General features: G+C 40.2%; 1 protein-coding gene across 3 annotated transcripts in view; it reads left to right on the top strand.

The window, feature by feature from the left end:
- Nucleotides 1-16516, top strand: part of pdzrn4 (PDZ domain containing ring finger 4) — a 43891-nt gene extending 27375 nt beyond the window's left edge. For all 3 annotated transcript variants that reach the window (XM_085387270.1, XM_085387269.1, XM_085387268.1), the window contains 7 exons: nucleotides 385-487; nucleotides 7443-7541; nucleotides 9072-9134; nucleotides 11920-12021; nucleotides 12209-12316; nucleotides 13829-14887; nucleotides 14979-16516. In XM_085387270.1, coding sequence (XP_085243396.1) covers nucleotides 385-487; nucleotides 7443-7541; nucleotides 9072-9134; nucleotides 11920-12021; nucleotides 12209-12316; nucleotides 13829-14887; nucleotides 14979-15551 — 2107 coding nt within the window. In that variant the 3' untranslated portion in view covers nucleotides 15552-16516. The remainder of the gene's footprint in view (nucleotides 1-384; nucleotides 488-7442; nucleotides 7542-9071; nucleotides 9135-11919; nucleotides 12022-12208; nucleotides 12317-13828; nucleotides 14888-14978) is intronic.
- The last annotated feature ends 868 nt before the right edge of the window (nucleotides 16517-17384 follow it).

Raw genomic sequence — 17384 nt, 5'->3', positions numbered from 1 at the left:
CACTTTGTCCCATAAAACTACGAATATGCTAGTCGTGGTCAGTGATTACAGAGAGGCTGTTACATTGTGACAATTTTGCAGAGGTCATGGCTTTATGAGGGCAATAGTTGATTACCAAATTGCTTGTTTGGAGTTTTGTGGTGAAATGAGAATCATTATTAAGAAATGTGATATAAAATAATAACTTACAATAGCTGGCAACATAGCTGTCCTTTATATGAAATTATACAGCCCTTGTGTGGTGTCTGCAATATCGCTACATGGATTTGAACAACGTCTGTCTATTTAATGATCTGACTAAACTGAAATAAACTGCCATGAAGCAAAGAGATAACCAGCACATATTTTAATGATCTTTAACATTCTACTTTTTCTTCTTTCTAGCTGTCACTCAATCCACACTATGGAACATGAGTTTTATGAATGTCCAGAGTACCTGTCTAACACCACAGCAGATGTGGAGAGGATCGTAGAGTATGAGTATGAGGTACAGTCTTGCATCATCTTTTCAGTGATCACTCTTAAGAGTATGTGTTACATTTTTTCTAACCAGCCACCGTTAGGGACCTCTTCCTCGCACCTCGCATACACAAACGTCTTTGCTAAAAGAAAACAAAATCACCTTTTTGTTTGAACCTACACCAAATTTACAAATGAAAAGAACTTAGTGGAACAATAAGATAAAGAAAACCTTGCATCCTTTAGACAAACAAACATGGGGATAATATATGCTATGAAATGATCTGGATGGACAACCTATAATGAGATAATCTGGCAGCTAGCTAGGCTAGACTGTTTAGGTTAGGTTTTAATTTTACGCTACAATTCTAGGAGTCCATAGCACTAGCAATAACACAGCCCTAACATTTGCTTTTACAAGATCAAATTTCCATTATGAGTGTTTGTGTACAACACTGAATTCAGTTATAACAAAATGAAAGCAGTTGCCACCTTGCAGTGCAATAAAGTAATTGTTTAACTTAATAGCAAAAACTGTAGCAAAGTTGACAAAATTAGCTTAAAAAAAACTGCTGTGAACTCAGACATGTAGATTTATTTACACAAGTGGCCAATCCTGCTATACAAGTACACATGTACTTCTTCCATAGGAATTAGGTGGGTAAGTAAGCCAGGTTCTTTACTACTACAGACCTCTGAAACAATGCACTTTAAACATATGATATCAAAGTGGTAATGATTTGGGTTTGTTTTGCAGCCACAGGACATGGGCACTTTGCTGTCATTGAGTTGACCATGAACTACACTGTATGCCAAAATATTCTTATTCTGGAATCAAATGTGAGGCTGTCTGTCTAAAACTTGGTACTGCAACAGGGCAATAATCCCAACAGCAGACCTACGAGAGAATAGCTGAAAAAGAAATGAATCAAGGTGTTGCAATGGCTCCGTCCAGAGATCAACCTGACTGAAATACTGTGTATGGACCTTACAGAACAGTGCATAAACACGTCTGCAAACCTTAATGAACCGAAGCAGTGCTATAAAGAATAGTGGGCCAGAGTTCCTCCACAACAAAGTGAAAGACTGATAAAATCAGACAGAAAATGATTACTTCAAGATATTTCTGGTTCTACAAGCTCTTGGATTATTGGGTTGTCCTTAGTTTTTTACAGTAATGCAGAGAGTCCTGTGAAACCTTTTCACATAACGGCACATATTTCTGCATTCTTAAAGTTTTCTCCTGGCACCAGCAGTTTAAAATTCATAAATTAAAATACCAAAATCTGATATTTGATCACGACCAATGGCATTTCCAGTTTACATCCTTTGCTTTCTGCTATTTCTTTCTTGTTTCTGCAACTGACTTTCCAATAAAAGTCCTTCAGTACGCATCAAAACTCTATCTGTACCTAAAGACAGACATTGCACAATACCTGTGGAATAAAAACCTCATTTAGCTAATGATGTTATTTTAATAAGAACAGATAAAACTTATTTTCCATTGATGTAGGAGAACAGAGGACACCATGAGTCAGTTATACACAATCTAAGAGGATAATACAAGGTTGGTCAAGATGTACGATGCTCACAAATCTAACAATACAAGAAAAATTGCAGACTGCAGTAATAGAAGAAAATTGGCCACCCCTTGTCAAAGCAGCATCTGCTCTTTAGATTGTTTTGTATAGCATAGCAAAGTCCCTGGATTTAGTGCGGAAGGCCATTCTTCATATAATTGTACAAAAAGAAAATCCCTCTCTGAAAAGCCTCCCAGTTGAATTACCTGTATGTTTTATTCACAGGCAGTTAGTTTCCCTTTTATCACGAACTGTCTGTCAGAAATATTTGTGCGCCTTTTCAGTCAGTCACTTCAAGCTGAATAGAAATTGTGAATAGAGCAAGCACTCATTGTTTCAGTGAGAGGGAAAAAAACTTGTAGATGAAATCTGTGGCATTTTAATTAAAGTGGCTAATCATTTCAAACAGCATCTGTTGTATATCATAACAAGAGTCTTTAGCCGTGAAATTCAAGGCAAGTTCTTTGCTAATGCCAGAATGTTAACATGTTCACAGTATATACACAGCTATGCAATATTTAGCATGTCAATTATAATTCTAGCTTCTTATGACTGCCTAACTAGCTATTAGCTGAAGCTGAAGGGAATTTCAATTGTGAGGTCATTGTTTTAGACCAGTAATTAACTTGTTAAAGTTAGGTGTCAGGGGACCACTTAAAATACACTAATCATTCATCACGTTTAGCTGACAAGGCATTTAACAAACAAGCACAAATGTGGTGCTGCCTTATAGGTGCTATTGTAAACGTGACGGGATCATCATTAAGATGTGTTCTCTGGGCACCAATAATGACAAACCACAGCTGTGCATATTCCAAGGCAATGCGTCCCAGATCAGGACCATGTGTATTGAGCAAGGTTTTGTTAGCAAACTGCTAAAAGAATTTATCACAACCCACTTCGGTATGTACACCTGTTTAACTGCTTGTTAATGCTAATATCTAAATAGCTCATCAAATGACAGCAACTTGATGCATTTAGGCATGAAGACAAAGCCAACATGACTACTGCAGCTAAAGTTCAAACCGAGCAAGAAAGGAGAAAGAAAGATGATTTAAGTGACTTTGAACATGGCATGGTTGGTGATACCAGACAGGCTGGACTGAGTATGAAACTGCTGATCTACTGAGATTTTTCTGCACAATCATCTCTGGGTTTATAAAGAATGTTCTGAAAAAGAAAAAATCAATTCAGCGGCTTATCTTATCTTATCTTAATCAGACTGCTTATAGCTGATAGGAAAGCAGTAGGAACTCAAATAACAGTATCTCTGAATGCGCAACACATTCACCCTTGAAGTAGATGGGCTACTTCAAGGGTTCCATTTACCATTTACCATTTACAGCAGTAAAAACCAACACTGGGTGCCATTCCTGTCAGCTGACAACAGAAAACTGAAGCTATAATTCACACGGGTTCACCAAAATTCAATTTCTTCTATGAAAATGAAACAGGATCAGAATTTGGCATCAGATTTGTCATGAATCCATACTGCCTTGTTTTGGCCCTAACTATACATTGTTTAAAGCCACAGCCTATCTAAGTATTGCTACTGACTCTGTCCATTCACAGTTTACCGGCAGTATCTTCTGTTGGCTGCTTGCAGCAAGGTAGTGTGCCATGTCACAAAGATTAAATGATCTCAAACTGGTTTCTTGAACATAACAATGTACTCAATTGGCCTCCACATTCACCACATTTAAATCCAATAGAGCACCTCTGGGATGTGGTGGAGCAGGAGATTCACATTATGGATGTTCAGCTGACTAATCTGCAGCAGTTGTTTGCATATATATACTATCGTGCCAGTATGGACCAAGTATCTGAAGAAGAATTAAAAAAGTTCTCAAGGCAAAATGGGGTCCAACCTGATACTTGGTGTGCCTAATAAAGTGCCCATTGAGTGTATATCGTTTGGTTGAGTGGATGATTTATGCTTATTGTTCTTAAATTTGCTAATCTCTAAGTTTCTTTTTCCTTCTTACTAAAATCTTGTGATTAAAAGAGCACATTTACCACGTGCACTTGCAAGGGTCTCCATTGTGACAGATGAACCGTACCAATCAGCCAGTAGACCTCAATATCATGCCAGGTGACAGTGATGGGTGATATTTGCTACTCCCGAGGTGCCTTCGCTGGTTTAATAGGCACTTCCTGGTTCAGTGAACTGCATTGTGGGTCATTAGGGTATTGTCTGCTGCCAGCTGTGGTCTTACCTTTACAGTCGTCTGGATAAAAGATTCTCCTGTGTGGGTCTGGGGAAGGTTGAGGAGCGGAGGGCTTGTGTGTGGTAATAGCAGTAGTATCAGAACAAGGTCAGCACACACATCTATGCACAAGCACACACATCAAATCAGCTGTCTACACTTTCCTCTGTCCATTCATGTGTATCTAACTGAAACATGAATTGCTTTCCTGTTGGATGAAACAGAATAGGGCTGCAATTCCCAGGAACATTACTTCTGACTGACAGGTTTAGCTTCACTTCAGTTTGATCGTACACATGGGTACCCCTGCAGTCATAATACCCTGCCAAATGTACCATACCACAATATCGTCAAGTAGCAACAGACTTTCAAAGTAGTTTTTATGTGGATGCTTTGATTACTATTCTAAAAGATAAAGTTCACAGTTGAATAGCAAGCCATTGCAGTTAGGGTACCCAGTACCATGCGGGTATGGAAATGGGTATTTTCTTCAGACACATCTTTTATATCCACCTACCAGGCAAAGTAATATTGAGGAACAACGGATTTTAATGAAGACTCAGTGTGATCACTAGGTTGCATAGTGTGGTTAATAAAGTGGCAGCTGCCTGCCAGACAGCATTCAGTTATCTGTTTGCCAAATTAATCCTGTTCTAATGTCGTAATTATGGACTGTCAACAGGTGTCAAACTTCAAATGCTGAATTTTTAATCTTCCAAACCAAGATTGAAGCAAATACTGGTATGCAAACAGATGTGCAAGAACAAAGGGTCCTATTGAGCGCTGGGTTGTGGAAGTATAAAGCAAAATGAAAAAAATGCAAAAAGGCCTAGTACCACTTTCTCTGGATCAAAATGAAACAAATTTGAAAGAATTGAGAAAAAACAAACGTACGATGAAACTGCAATATTTCTGCAGTTATTTCGAGCTGTAACTAAACTCTCTGCAGCAGGTACATTTCTGTGTTTCAAAACCCACAGCCCCAAATTTATAGCTTGGTTTTTGGACACTCTGCCCCTAACAAACAGTATTTCCTTATAAAGCTGGTAAAGACTACTACTACTACAGTCACATCCGCTTAATTCCCTAATGCTTAATCAGTTGAATTCAACTAAGCTGAAATATCTCTAACATAACTAACAGTTAAAAGCTGAAAAGCTCAGTGAAGCTGAAGCAAAATGTGAACACTAAGCCTGAAAAACAAGTAAAATACAGAATGAACAAATGTACTATTACCTATTTACCGCAATAAATGGCAATCAGTGGGAAGCCTGTCATTTAAAATCATCCACAATCTTTTTCGGATTGACTGAATTATGATCAATATAAATTCAAAGACCGCTACTTCGAAACAGCTAAAGCTGAAAGGATATCATCAGCATCATCATCAGCCACAATGAGGACACAATGAGGCAGTGAACATTACACTTGGCAGCTATTTCTTTTAAAATGAAACATGAAGTAACAGTTAAGTGCATATAAAAGTGAAATGTTACTACCAGATGTTTAATGTGGTAATAAAATGCCACCCATTGTCAATGTGTCGTTATTTCTCCCATATATTTGTAACATGTGGTAAATGTGATCCTCCCTATTTAGGCTGGGAAACCACATCAGTTGTCATATGCATTGCAAGCCGGATGAAATGACTTTTTAAGTCATTGCTGTGCCATGCTCCAAACTCAGCGGCACAGATTATGATCCAATCATCACTAATCAAATCACTTCATAGCTTTAGCACCCGTGGATCCAGGCATCCAGTAATCCACTGAAACCTGGCGAACCACCCAATGTGCACTGACGTTAGGCATTAGTGCTGCCTGATCTCACTGCATGCAGTTGTTATTTCACTGCCAGGGGCTGTACAAATCAACCAGTGTACTAAACTGCTGAGGAGTGTGGCTTGTCAAAACCAGCACATGGTGTTGCAATATTGTAAACTCCTTTGCACGCCCCACCCAACCTCTGAAGGTCAGGGCTGCTTCCACAGGGGGATAACATGCCAAAGAAATTAATTTCTTCCCCCTGTCAATCTTTGCCATCGTTGCTTCCCATGACAGAAAAAAAGGGGGCTGGGGATTTTTAATTCTTGCCCCCTATGAACACCACACCCACCCTCAGCGTCTTTATACCCCACAATCTATCCCACACAATCCATCCCCCACCCCGCCTTTCATATCACAGCAGTGAAATGAATTTGGCACTGAGGGGTTAATAAAGATTACCGTTGGAGTTATCTTATGCATTACATTTAGACACAGCTGAGATCAAAAGGAACCAGTTGTGAGTCAGGCTAAATTGAGAGAAAATTCCTGTGGGAGGGTATCAGTGAATGAAATGGTATCAAAACAGCCATCAAAGATCTGCACAGTATGCTGCCACATGTTCGGTTTACGTTTGACAGACTTTCATGTTATTGATTGACAGATCGCTTGACAGGGCTCCATTTGAGCCTATATCTATATATATGATGTCATGCGATACTTGGACTATATAAATTATTGTGCTGTATGTGTTTCTGCTTGCTTATCGTGTTTGGTGATCACTGCAGTTATATGTCTCTTTAAAGCAATACCCGGTAAAACAACGTGGAACTGAAAAACCTGCTCGGCCTGTAGATTCTCAATGCTGAAAATACCCAAATTCAAAAGGCTTCCTTACAAATCTTCTGCTGATTAAAAATTCTGTTATCAGTACGACTGACTAGCACCCTGCTAATCTGGCAACAAGCTGCAAAGACTGATAGGTTTTTGTACACGATAACACAATGACTGACTGCACTATAAGTCTTTACTCAGAAAGTATATAAAGTCAAGTAAGAAAGAAAGTTTTCAACGGACTCTGAAGAATGTGCAGTCTCGTGAAAAACTGCCTTGTGGAATCACCTTTACCTGCAATAACTTGAAGGTCTTGATTCTCTTCTGTTTTTAAGCCATTCTGTTGAAGATTTGCAGGTGTTGTAGTAGTAATCATTGTCCTGTTGCATGACCCAGTTTGGGCCAAGCATTAGCTGTCAGACAGAGGACCTCACTCTAGAATACTCTGGTATACAGAGGAGTTTGTAGCTGACTCAATGACTGCAGTCTGTGTCCAGATCCCGCGGCTGCAAAACAATACCTTTCTTTTGAGTAAAATGGTCCCGATCAAAGAGTCCTTACTGTTTTTCTTTTTATGTGTGTGCGTGTTTCTGCAACAGGAAGTGGAGCTATGCAGGCAGAACAGCCAAGAAAAGCTGGGCCTGACACTGTGCTACAGGACTGATGATGAGGAGGACACTGGGATCTATGTGAGCCAGGTGGGGACAGAAACAACACTTCTCATAGAAAACTGTCCTGCAGTGAAGCCCTTAAAAATAAAAAATGATTAAATTCAATAAGAGACAAAGCTGCCTGATCACGTAATAAACCGGGGCCCCATGATCAGCTTTGTTTGGAGTGATAAAAAGTCAAAGAAAGGATGAAATCACAGAAGAATTCTTGTTTTTACATACGAAAGCAGAGCACATGTTTGCTAGTCAAATATAAACTCAGAATAAGACATGCATGAACAAAAAAGGAAGTCAGCTTTGAAATGTGATTCCCTTCCTGACTTTCTCATTCCCTCCTCTTAAACAAGTTTGAATTGAAGGTTTTAATAAGCTCTGAGCGACAACCCCCAACACACAATATATTAAATGGCACATTTAGTGGAATCCACCATCTGAATGCCAAACGCACAAATGAAAGAAGAAATGCATTACGGATGTTCTTTTTTTTTTATTCAAATGATTTGCGCTGCTTCCTGTTGAAAAAAACCCCTTAAATAACACAAAATGAAAACAAATTATTACATTTTTCCATGACAGAGCTGAATGAATGATAGAATTATAGGGGCTGTGAAAGGAATTCAATAATGTTCAATGTTTAGTTTGACTGCAGGTGCAATTTCAATCCCATTATGAACACAAAAGGCAAGGCTGGGAAAAGTAAGAGCTACAGTGAGGATTAGCTCAGCAACATAAGGAGATAAATGGCAGAAACACAAAGACATGCAGTGTGGTTAGCTCATTTTCAGTCTTTTCAGAAATAATTTCATACACACTGTAACTCTGCGAGATGTCACTTATTCCTCCGGTTTTTCACCTGTTAGTTTTCGAAAAGCATGAAAAGGAGAAAAAAAGGGAAAGAAAAAAAGCGCAGGCACCTGCTGAACCTCGGCAGATTGTGACGGCTCCAACCGGCATAACAGATCTATTTTTATACATTTGATAGAAGGATAGAAATGCTAATTCCCAGTATTATAATGCATGCGGTATTGGTGTAACTTCCAGAAAGGCATGCTTTTTTTTCTTCAACCCCACTCCACCAAGTTTCGCTTTTTCTGCATATCGCTAAATCTCTTGATCTTCAATGCAAGAACAACAAAGTTTATGAAGTAGTTGTTGAGGGCTTTGGGTGGTGCCGTAGCTTATATGCATATCCACTGAGATGCATTTTGAAAAATATGCACTGCTGCGTCATTCTGCTAAACACAACGATGTTTATGCCACAAACACATGTTTTTAGTTTCTTCTTTCCCTTCTTTCTCTCATTGCTTTTATTCACTGCTTCGTATGTATCTCCATTTCCTTTACATGACACAAGTACCTGAGAAAATCAACCTGCATCATATCAAAAATAGGAGGCAAGAAAAATGAGTGTCATTTCTATATCAAAAAACAGACTTTTCTCCAAACATGACATAAAAGAGCGGCGGTGCAAGTGTGGTGCATCGCTGCTGTCTTTTCGAGATACAGAGCTGCGTGGTGATTGGCTGTCAGCATTGATTTTCAACTTCTTTTGTGCAGGTTGAGCCGAACAGCATAGCGGCAAAAGACGGGCGCATAAAGGAAGGAGATCGTATTCTGCAGGTGGGTATTTTCATGTCAGTGCCCGAAGTACATGAACAGCAGGTTATGTTATGAACTGACTCTGTGTCTGTGCGCAAGTATTCTTCACAGTCACATCACTGGCAGCATGTGATCTTGTACAACTGAACAAGACAAAAAAAAAAGAAAAGAAAACAGCAATACTCTGTTTTTCTATGTTTAATCTGGACGTCCGCCAGCTTGTTTTCGAGGCGGTCCTTTTTACAGAATATCCAAGCGGCTGGTGTCTCCAGTCTTGGAAAGCTTATGTATTTTTAATCACCTCGTTTTACCAGGGAAATTAAAGTCCTTAGCTGCAGTTACACCAGGCATTACATCAATTCTAGGATCGCTGTCTTTCTCTGGCAATTTCTCACTGTTCCTCGTTATGCAGAAACAGCCATGGGGTCACAGTGCGTACAGTGTAAAGATGGCACAATTAGCTGTGTATAGACGAGACGGGCTGTCAGCACTTTATTTATTAACGGTGAGAAATGTCAGTATTTTCAGTAAATTGTTGTGAGGCCTAAGGGGTTTTAAACAACAAAACATGTGCAGTTCTTTACCTTCAATTCAATGTTATATATATAGCGCCACATCACAACATCAGACTGAGTTAAGGTACTTTATATTGACTGCACAAAATAAAAATAAAAAGCTGAGAAAACCCTACAATCATGTGACCTTCTATGACCAAGTGATTTGGCGGCAGTGGGAAAGAAAAACTTTTTTAACAAGAAGAAAACTCCAGCAGAACCAGGCTCAGGGAGGTGTGGCCATCTGCCACGACCAATTGGGAATGATCAGATGAAAACAGGACAAGACAAGACATGCTATGGAAGAGAGCCAGATATGAATAATAACTAATTACTATTTGATATTACATTTAAATGTCTTAAATAATTTTCCTACTGGTATGCAGGATAAACAGTGAAAGGGCTTGCAGGTGTGTGTGACCAAGGTCCCTCGTTGGGTCTTACGCTGAGCTGCTTGATGGATTTTATGTTTTTATTTTTTGATCTACAGCCTGTTATTTTGCATTTTCTTATATTCATACACATGTTCAGATAAAATATGAATTAATATGTCAGTGCATATCAGTAAGTGCATGTATTTCTACATTTATTTAAATACCCTCATAGTACTCATGCAACTAATTCACTGTAAATGTAAATGCTTTCTGCTTCATTGGCTTGCACCAATATGTTGCTGGGCTGTTTAAGCCTCTAGAGACGCACAGTCTGTGAGGTGTGCTGCTGGCTTATAGAACTGTTTGCCTCTGGCCTTTAAGTTCTTTAGAAGACAATTAAAAAATGAGGCTTCAAAGCAATCACTTATCTTTAGATTTTACTGTGTCTCAGGAACTCACAGTGATTCAGAGGGATAAAAACTCAAGAGTTCTCAAAGCATCTATCTTAAACACTTAACGCAGACTTAATATTATTTTTTTAGCATGTTACAGAACTGATCTCTTTCTGACGCAAAATCAGATCATTTCAATCTAACAATCACAACTTTGTTGTTTTTTAATATGTCTTTACCTGCACCTTTTTCTCCCTCCCAACATCCCATCCTCTGCTTCTTTTAAGCGTGTCTCAGTATAATCCTTCACATTTCGGTTTCTGTTGTTGTCTCCCCCAAAACACCAACACGTTTTTTGTATGAATTTCCTTTGATTTTTGTTTTTAATTCCATGTGTTGAATTTACCTTCTATTATTGTTGTTTCTTCTATTTCTTGTTTCTTTATTTCGTTCTTTGTGTTTTGTGAGCTTTTACAGTATTTTCTATTTGCTACTGTTTTCACAAGTTGCAATTGCATTTGACCTCTCTGGGCCCCCGTACTTCTGGACTTTTATTGGGACAGTATCTCACCGCAACCTTACGACATACCTTGCCTCTATCACTTTACCAAACTCTCTGATGGCAGTTTTTGCCTTTTCTTTGGCAGTGGCTTAAACAGTCCTAAAGAGTGGTTGTGGTTTGCACCACAAAACAAAGTGACCCACACTGTTCCTTTTTTTTTTTATAACAAGTGGAAAATGACAGGTGGATCGTGTTACAGCCAGCAAGTGCAGTGTTAGATCCCACCACAGCAGCCTGGATCTCATTTTTCTGGTGGACACCCTGAATGTGTAGCCTATGACATTCACACAAAGGAGTTATTTATTCATATTGCATAAATCAGATAAGTCGTCTTATTATTGATGACCTCGGTAAGCAACATCTCAACTTGCTTCTAGTCTGAACAACAATATACCAACATTACTCCTCCTCCATATTTATTGCATTCAGCACTCCATTCTCTCTACACTGTTTCTGTTTCCCGGTACTATGAATGATTGTGGGGAGCAAGGCCTGCTGTACTCCTGGCCCTATTATCTTCTTCTGACAGGCCCATTACTCTAGTGAGGAAAAGATGAACGCCACCTGTCAAAGAACAGTTAATTGTATGTCTGGATGGTTTGGTGAGAGTAGACTCTTGTGAGGTCGGACTATGCACTCTCGAGTGAGTCTCTTTGCTATGAGTGCAACAGCGAAGACGTGGAGAGTGCCAAGAAAGAAATGTATTAAAAAAAGAGAGGAGGAATGGAGGAAGAAAAGGGTATAAAGGGGGATAAAGATCAAAAGACAGTGTGGTCAAGGTGGCTTGCTAAAACATTTGAATTCATTTTATTTGTGGTAGGTATATGGAGAAAAAGCATTTAATTTCTTTTGTAAGATATGCAGACTGTTGTGTATCAGTTCTTTCTCACTGACAGAACCATCTATTCTCATCTTGATGTACAGATAAATGGCTGTGAAGTACAAGACAGAGAGAAGGCTGTTGCCCTGTTGTCAAGTGAAGAAGCAAGGAGCATCACACTACTGGTGACAAGGCCAGAAATCCAGGTAAACACACATACACACCTACGCAGCCTTCCTGCCCTATCTTGACAGCCTGTGTCATGTCAAATAAAAGCACTTGCCTCCCGTTCCATTCCTGTCAGTGTGATTGGAGTTCCTGCTGACACACAAACACTTTCATTCAAAGCCAAAGAGAAAGAGGGAGGTTTCTGACAAGATGTTGTGATTTCAGTTAGATGAGGAGGCTGGATGGCTGGACGATGAGCAACAGGAGCTCATGGAGGAGATCCTCGAGGAGAGGAGGAAGCAGAAGGAACATGGCTTTGACAGGGGAGATGAGGTAAGATGGTACGCTAAGTGAAGCAACCAACAGACAAAGTGTCCATTAAAAGTACAGTGGTGAAGAGAGACTGTTTTGGCGTTGTTCTAGGCTAAGGAGGGGAGGAGGCGCGAAGGCCCCAAGACAGACCCAGGAAATGCTGGAGTGATTAGATGTCTGGGCTGTGTTGTGTGTCTGTTTCGGTGATTTTATATTGGGGTCAAAACGAACCAGACAAACAAACACAAAAACCCCCCACAAAAAATGTTTACTGAAAAATATCAAAAACTAAGAAATACCGGGGCAAATGGGTGGTAAATAAGCTATTAAGTACTTATACAGATTGTACTTGAAAAAGCAGCAAGTTGTATAAAGTATTAATAAAATATTTTTTTAGAAAATATGCAAATTAATTGTAATTTTGAACAAATAATAATAATGTTTTTTTCTCTATATTAATTACATAACTAATTATGCTTTGAGATGAAATATGTTTTGCTATCATCATCATTATTAATATTATTATTATTTTGCTTCTCACTGTAAATTAATGTATGTTACATATTTAGGTAGATGAGGGTTAAGCTAAGGTTTTTTAGCATGAGAACCTGTTTGACCGAGAAAGTGAGGTCTGGACGTTCTTGACTAGTTATTTTCACCACCTGCTGTACTTGACTGACCCTCAACATGTACTTTGGAAAACAATTCAGACATTGCCTTTGCTGCTGTGCCGATATTATCCTAAAACAGCAGTTTAGGTATCTGCAGGCTTTTAAATCCTTATGCACCACCTAGCTTAACTTCATGTAGTTCATTGAAACCTTGATGGTGTTAGTTTTTTTAATCTTTGTTTATGTCCAAAGATAAAGCAGCCAAGTACATGTTTATCGTGGTAGTTACGTTCTGAAAATAACCCATGATAGGTGAAATCAGCGAAGTAGCCAACTTTATTTTTTACAATTATTACAGATGTTTTAAGGCTGTAAAACCCCTCACTACACAGTTTATACACTTTTCTCAGACAGGCATGAACATTTTCACACTTTTCTCTCGTTTAAACACTCTCAAAGTTCAAACCTTTGTAGAAAAATAAGTCCAGTATTGTAGAAACCAAAAGCACCCGCGGTTGCCTTTGACGGTGCAAAACGTTTTGTCGACAGTGTTGTGTTTGTTGGGGAGAAAACTTACAAACACAGTACAACACTTCAGAGTCACACTGCTAGCGATCGAAGATTTATTTAATTTGACAAGCTAAACACATTCTGTACTGTACAGGAGACACGGCACGAGATTGATTGACAATGGTCTATTGCCAATCAGGACGCAGAACACAATGCGCTGTAAGGAAACAAACAAAAAAATAAAAGCATGCAAAACTGCACCAAAAAAATCTGCGAAACAGCAAGGCCGCGAAAAGTCAACCACGTTATAGTGACGGACCACCGTAAATCATTGACAACAAAGAATTTATGGTCTTACAAATGATTGAAACATTCATAAACTAATACAACTGTTTCTCTTTTAATACTCCAGAATCAAGCTGAAGAAGGGATGACAACAGACACAGCTACATGTTCTTCCAACAATCAAGACAGTGGGTTTGGACGCAGTACGGACAGTCCGGAGCACCAACCACTGCTGGCTAAACTCCAAAGAAGGAGCCCAGCTCATTGCCTAAGGGAGCGGTGGCGGGCAGAGCATCCCCACACCAAGCGAGGAGCTGTTGTCCCACGGGAAAACCAGAGCACGAGAACACTGTCCACAGGCCAAGGCCACGAAGGGGTAGGGAGTGTTCGCAATAGTGGAGGTGGGATCTTAGGTTTGGAGAATCGCTTCCAGCAACTCTTGGAGCTCAAGTGTCAGATCCGAAACGGGGGTGAGTGTGGGGTGTACTCAATTCGACACAGTATAGAGTGTAGCCTTACTGAACAAGGGGGAGAGGATGCCGATTGCGTAGATGACATAGGGGGAGGGGTGGAGCAGGAGTTGAGGATGCTAAACGAGGAACTGCGCAGCATTGAGCTCGAATGCCAGAGCATTATGCAGGCCCATCAGCTTCGCCAGTCCCATCAGCAGGAGCACTCACAGCCGTCGCCCTGTTCACCAGGAAGGAGCACCAAAGATGGACACAAGCGGCACAGCAGGCTGGCTGACATTCACGAACACCCAGAGAGGTTGGAAGCCGATAAGATGCGCGAGAAGGATAGCTCCAGTGCCTACAACACAGCAGAAAGTGCACGCTCAACACCACTGGGTATGGAGAGATCTCCTGACCACTCTCTGCAGAGACACATCAGCATTACCAACCAGAAAAACCTCAGACTGGCTTCTTCAACACCCTCAAGCCCTATTCCTATCCCCAAGCCCCAGGGCACATCTAGTCGTAGCAGACAAGCAGATCCAGGTCCTGTAATCTCAAGCAGCCCTGATCAGAGCAACCCTTCCAGGTCTGAGTCGGACCCTGCTCTGCCTGCAGATGATGAGAGGTGTGAGAAGAAAGGGAGGACCAGAGAGTCAAGGAGAGGGCTTCCTTACGCTTCTTCATATCACACGACCCCTTATCATGGCCAGGGAGGATCTAAGCAACTTCAGGTATAATGCATGTGAACCTGATGCTGCTGTGGCTTTGAGTAAAGCGCATATGAAGAACACCTCGTTGTTAACCCTGTTTTCTTTGTTGCAGAGCTACATGCAACTGCTACAGCAGCATTCATCCGTGGAGTATTCGCAGAGCCAGCTGAGTCTCCTCAGTGTCTGCCGAGATCCCGTGCACCGTAACGGACGCCCTGGGGAACCACGACTAGAGTGGAAGGTCAAAGTTCGAGCTGACGGGACGCGATACGTTGCCCGGAGGCCTGCTCGTGATCGCATACTGAGGGAGAGGGCGCTAAGGATCAGAGAGGAGAGGAGTGGAGGCATGACCACAGATGATGACGCCATGAGTGAGATGAAGATGGGCCGCTACTGGAGCAAAGAGGAGAGGAAGCAGCACCTGGCACGTGCCAGGGAGCAAAGAAAGAGGAGGGAGTTTATGCAAAAGAGCCGCCTGGAGTGTTTAAAGGAGGGACCACTGAGTGGAGCTGAAGGCAGGAAGGAGATCAATATCTTGGAGCTCAGTCACAAAAAGATGATGAAGAAACGAAATAAAAAGATCCTGGATAACTGGATGACTATTCAGGAGCTGATGAGCCATGGGGCCAGAGTCCCAGAGGGCTCCAAAGTCCATAATGCCTTTCTTTCTGTCACAACTGTGTAATAAAAGATATTAAGTCAGGTAGACAGCAATCGAGGAACTACTGCTTGTTTTTTCTTCTTTTTTTTAAGTGTACATTTCTGAGATTAAATCAAATACGTTAACGCCGAAGACGTCTGTAGCATTCCCAAAGCAACTCTGGAACTAACACTTTAAGAATGTTTGAATAGTTCAACAATCAATTGCAAGACCTCGGCCATACAAACTGTTTTTTACGCTGGCATTTTGGTAATGCTCCCTGCTTCTGGTAGCGCGTTGGTTCAAACAGATTCACGTAACAGACTGAGGGACCAACACATTAACCTTGTGTATACCATGTACTGTGTCTCCATTACTCTCGTTTCTTTTGTGTCATTGCACATGAAGCGACTTCACTTGCCTCGATCGAGGTGTTTGGCTGTTTTTTTTATAATGGGGGAAATACGATATTTTTCACACAGCTTTTTGTAAAGAAATTTTTACACTGAATGTCAAAGTACTGTAAGCATTTTATTCTAATTTCTTATTTATGTTTATTACCACCAAATCGTCGATGTCAGAAGTGACACTAATTGATTGTATTGTAGCCCGCAGTGAGAGAGACCTCATTACATTGCTAAAGGACTACGACTCCACATCTAAAACCACTGCTTTTATTGTGTTGATAAAGTCACTTGAGTCAGACTTGTCTGATAAGCAGCACTGAATTTAAGGCACTGAAAGACTCAATTTTGCCATCTCAAAAGCTCATTTTGTTCATGAGCTGGGAGGGCTTTTTTGATACAGCTTTACCTCAACTTACAGAACAAACTGACCTGTCAAGTATTTGAATTTTGGGGCAAAAGGAATGGCTGACCTTCAACCCTCCCTTTGAAACATAATCGCGTGAATTGTGTTAAACATGTTAAACAGACTCTTATTTATATTGTTTACTGTCGTTTGTATTTATTGTAAATTCCTTTTTATAGTCTGTCTAAAATGTTTCGGTGCAGCTAGCCTTGAAAAGGCAACACTTTTCAAGGTGCTGTCAATGAAAATGTATAATATTTGCAGCCTTTCAACTCAGTCTGCTGTTTTCACTGTAAAGTTAATTGACGAGGCCTTGAGTTCAGTATTTGTTGATGGTGATATTTGTAATAAAAGAACAATAAGAAAAAAAATCTGTAGAAAGATATTTTTTCAGTGAGTAATCACCTCCTGTTCAACTGCATATCTACCCAAATATCTAGTAAGCCAGTCACATTCTTAGTTATCCTGCAATAGGGTTAATCTGCTGGAGACTTCCCATGATGAATTGAGCATTTCTTTTTCACTCATCATTAGCACTCATTAAAAACTCACTCTCACTACTATATATTGCTATTTGTCCTATTCTCTTGTCCTGCTCTCTTCTCTTTCCCCTCACATCCACCTGGTGGTGGATGACTGCCACTCCCTGAGCCTGCTTCTGCCAGAGGTTTCTTCTTGTTTAAAGTTATTCTTTCCCACTGTTGCTTGCTTACAGCTTGTTTTCTGATCATCGAGATTCTTCCTAATACCACGTGCTACTCCTGTCAGCTAAGAAAAGTAAACTGAGGCTACAATTTATACAGATTAATTCAGATAGTAGGATGAGAATGTGAAATAAACATGAAAGCATGGATGCATCTTGCCTTGTATTTACAGCTCACAGTGGTGGTGTAATGGAAATATGATCTCGGCACTTTTAAATCCCTTTCGTACTTACTGAATATTGTTTAACTGTCACACCCAACCTGAGTGTTTTTGCTGACCATATCGATCCCTTTATGACCATATTCTGATGGTTGTTTCCAGCAGGATAACACATCACGTCAGCTCAAATTGTCTCAAACTGGT

The sequence above is a fragment of the Rhamphochromis longiceps genome, linkage group LG17 (assembly GCF_057381845.1).
Source record: "Rhamphochromis longiceps isolate RC_006_pf linkage group LG17, R_longiceps_female_GT1.1, whole genome shotgun sequence".
NCBI classification, from domain to species: Eukaryota; Metazoa; Chordata; class Actinopteri; order Cichliformes; family Cichlidae; genus Rhamphochromis; species Rhamphochromis longiceps.
The sequence above is the reverse complement of the archived record's forward strand: the minus strand, read 5'-3'. Positions and strand labels throughout refer to the sequence as shown.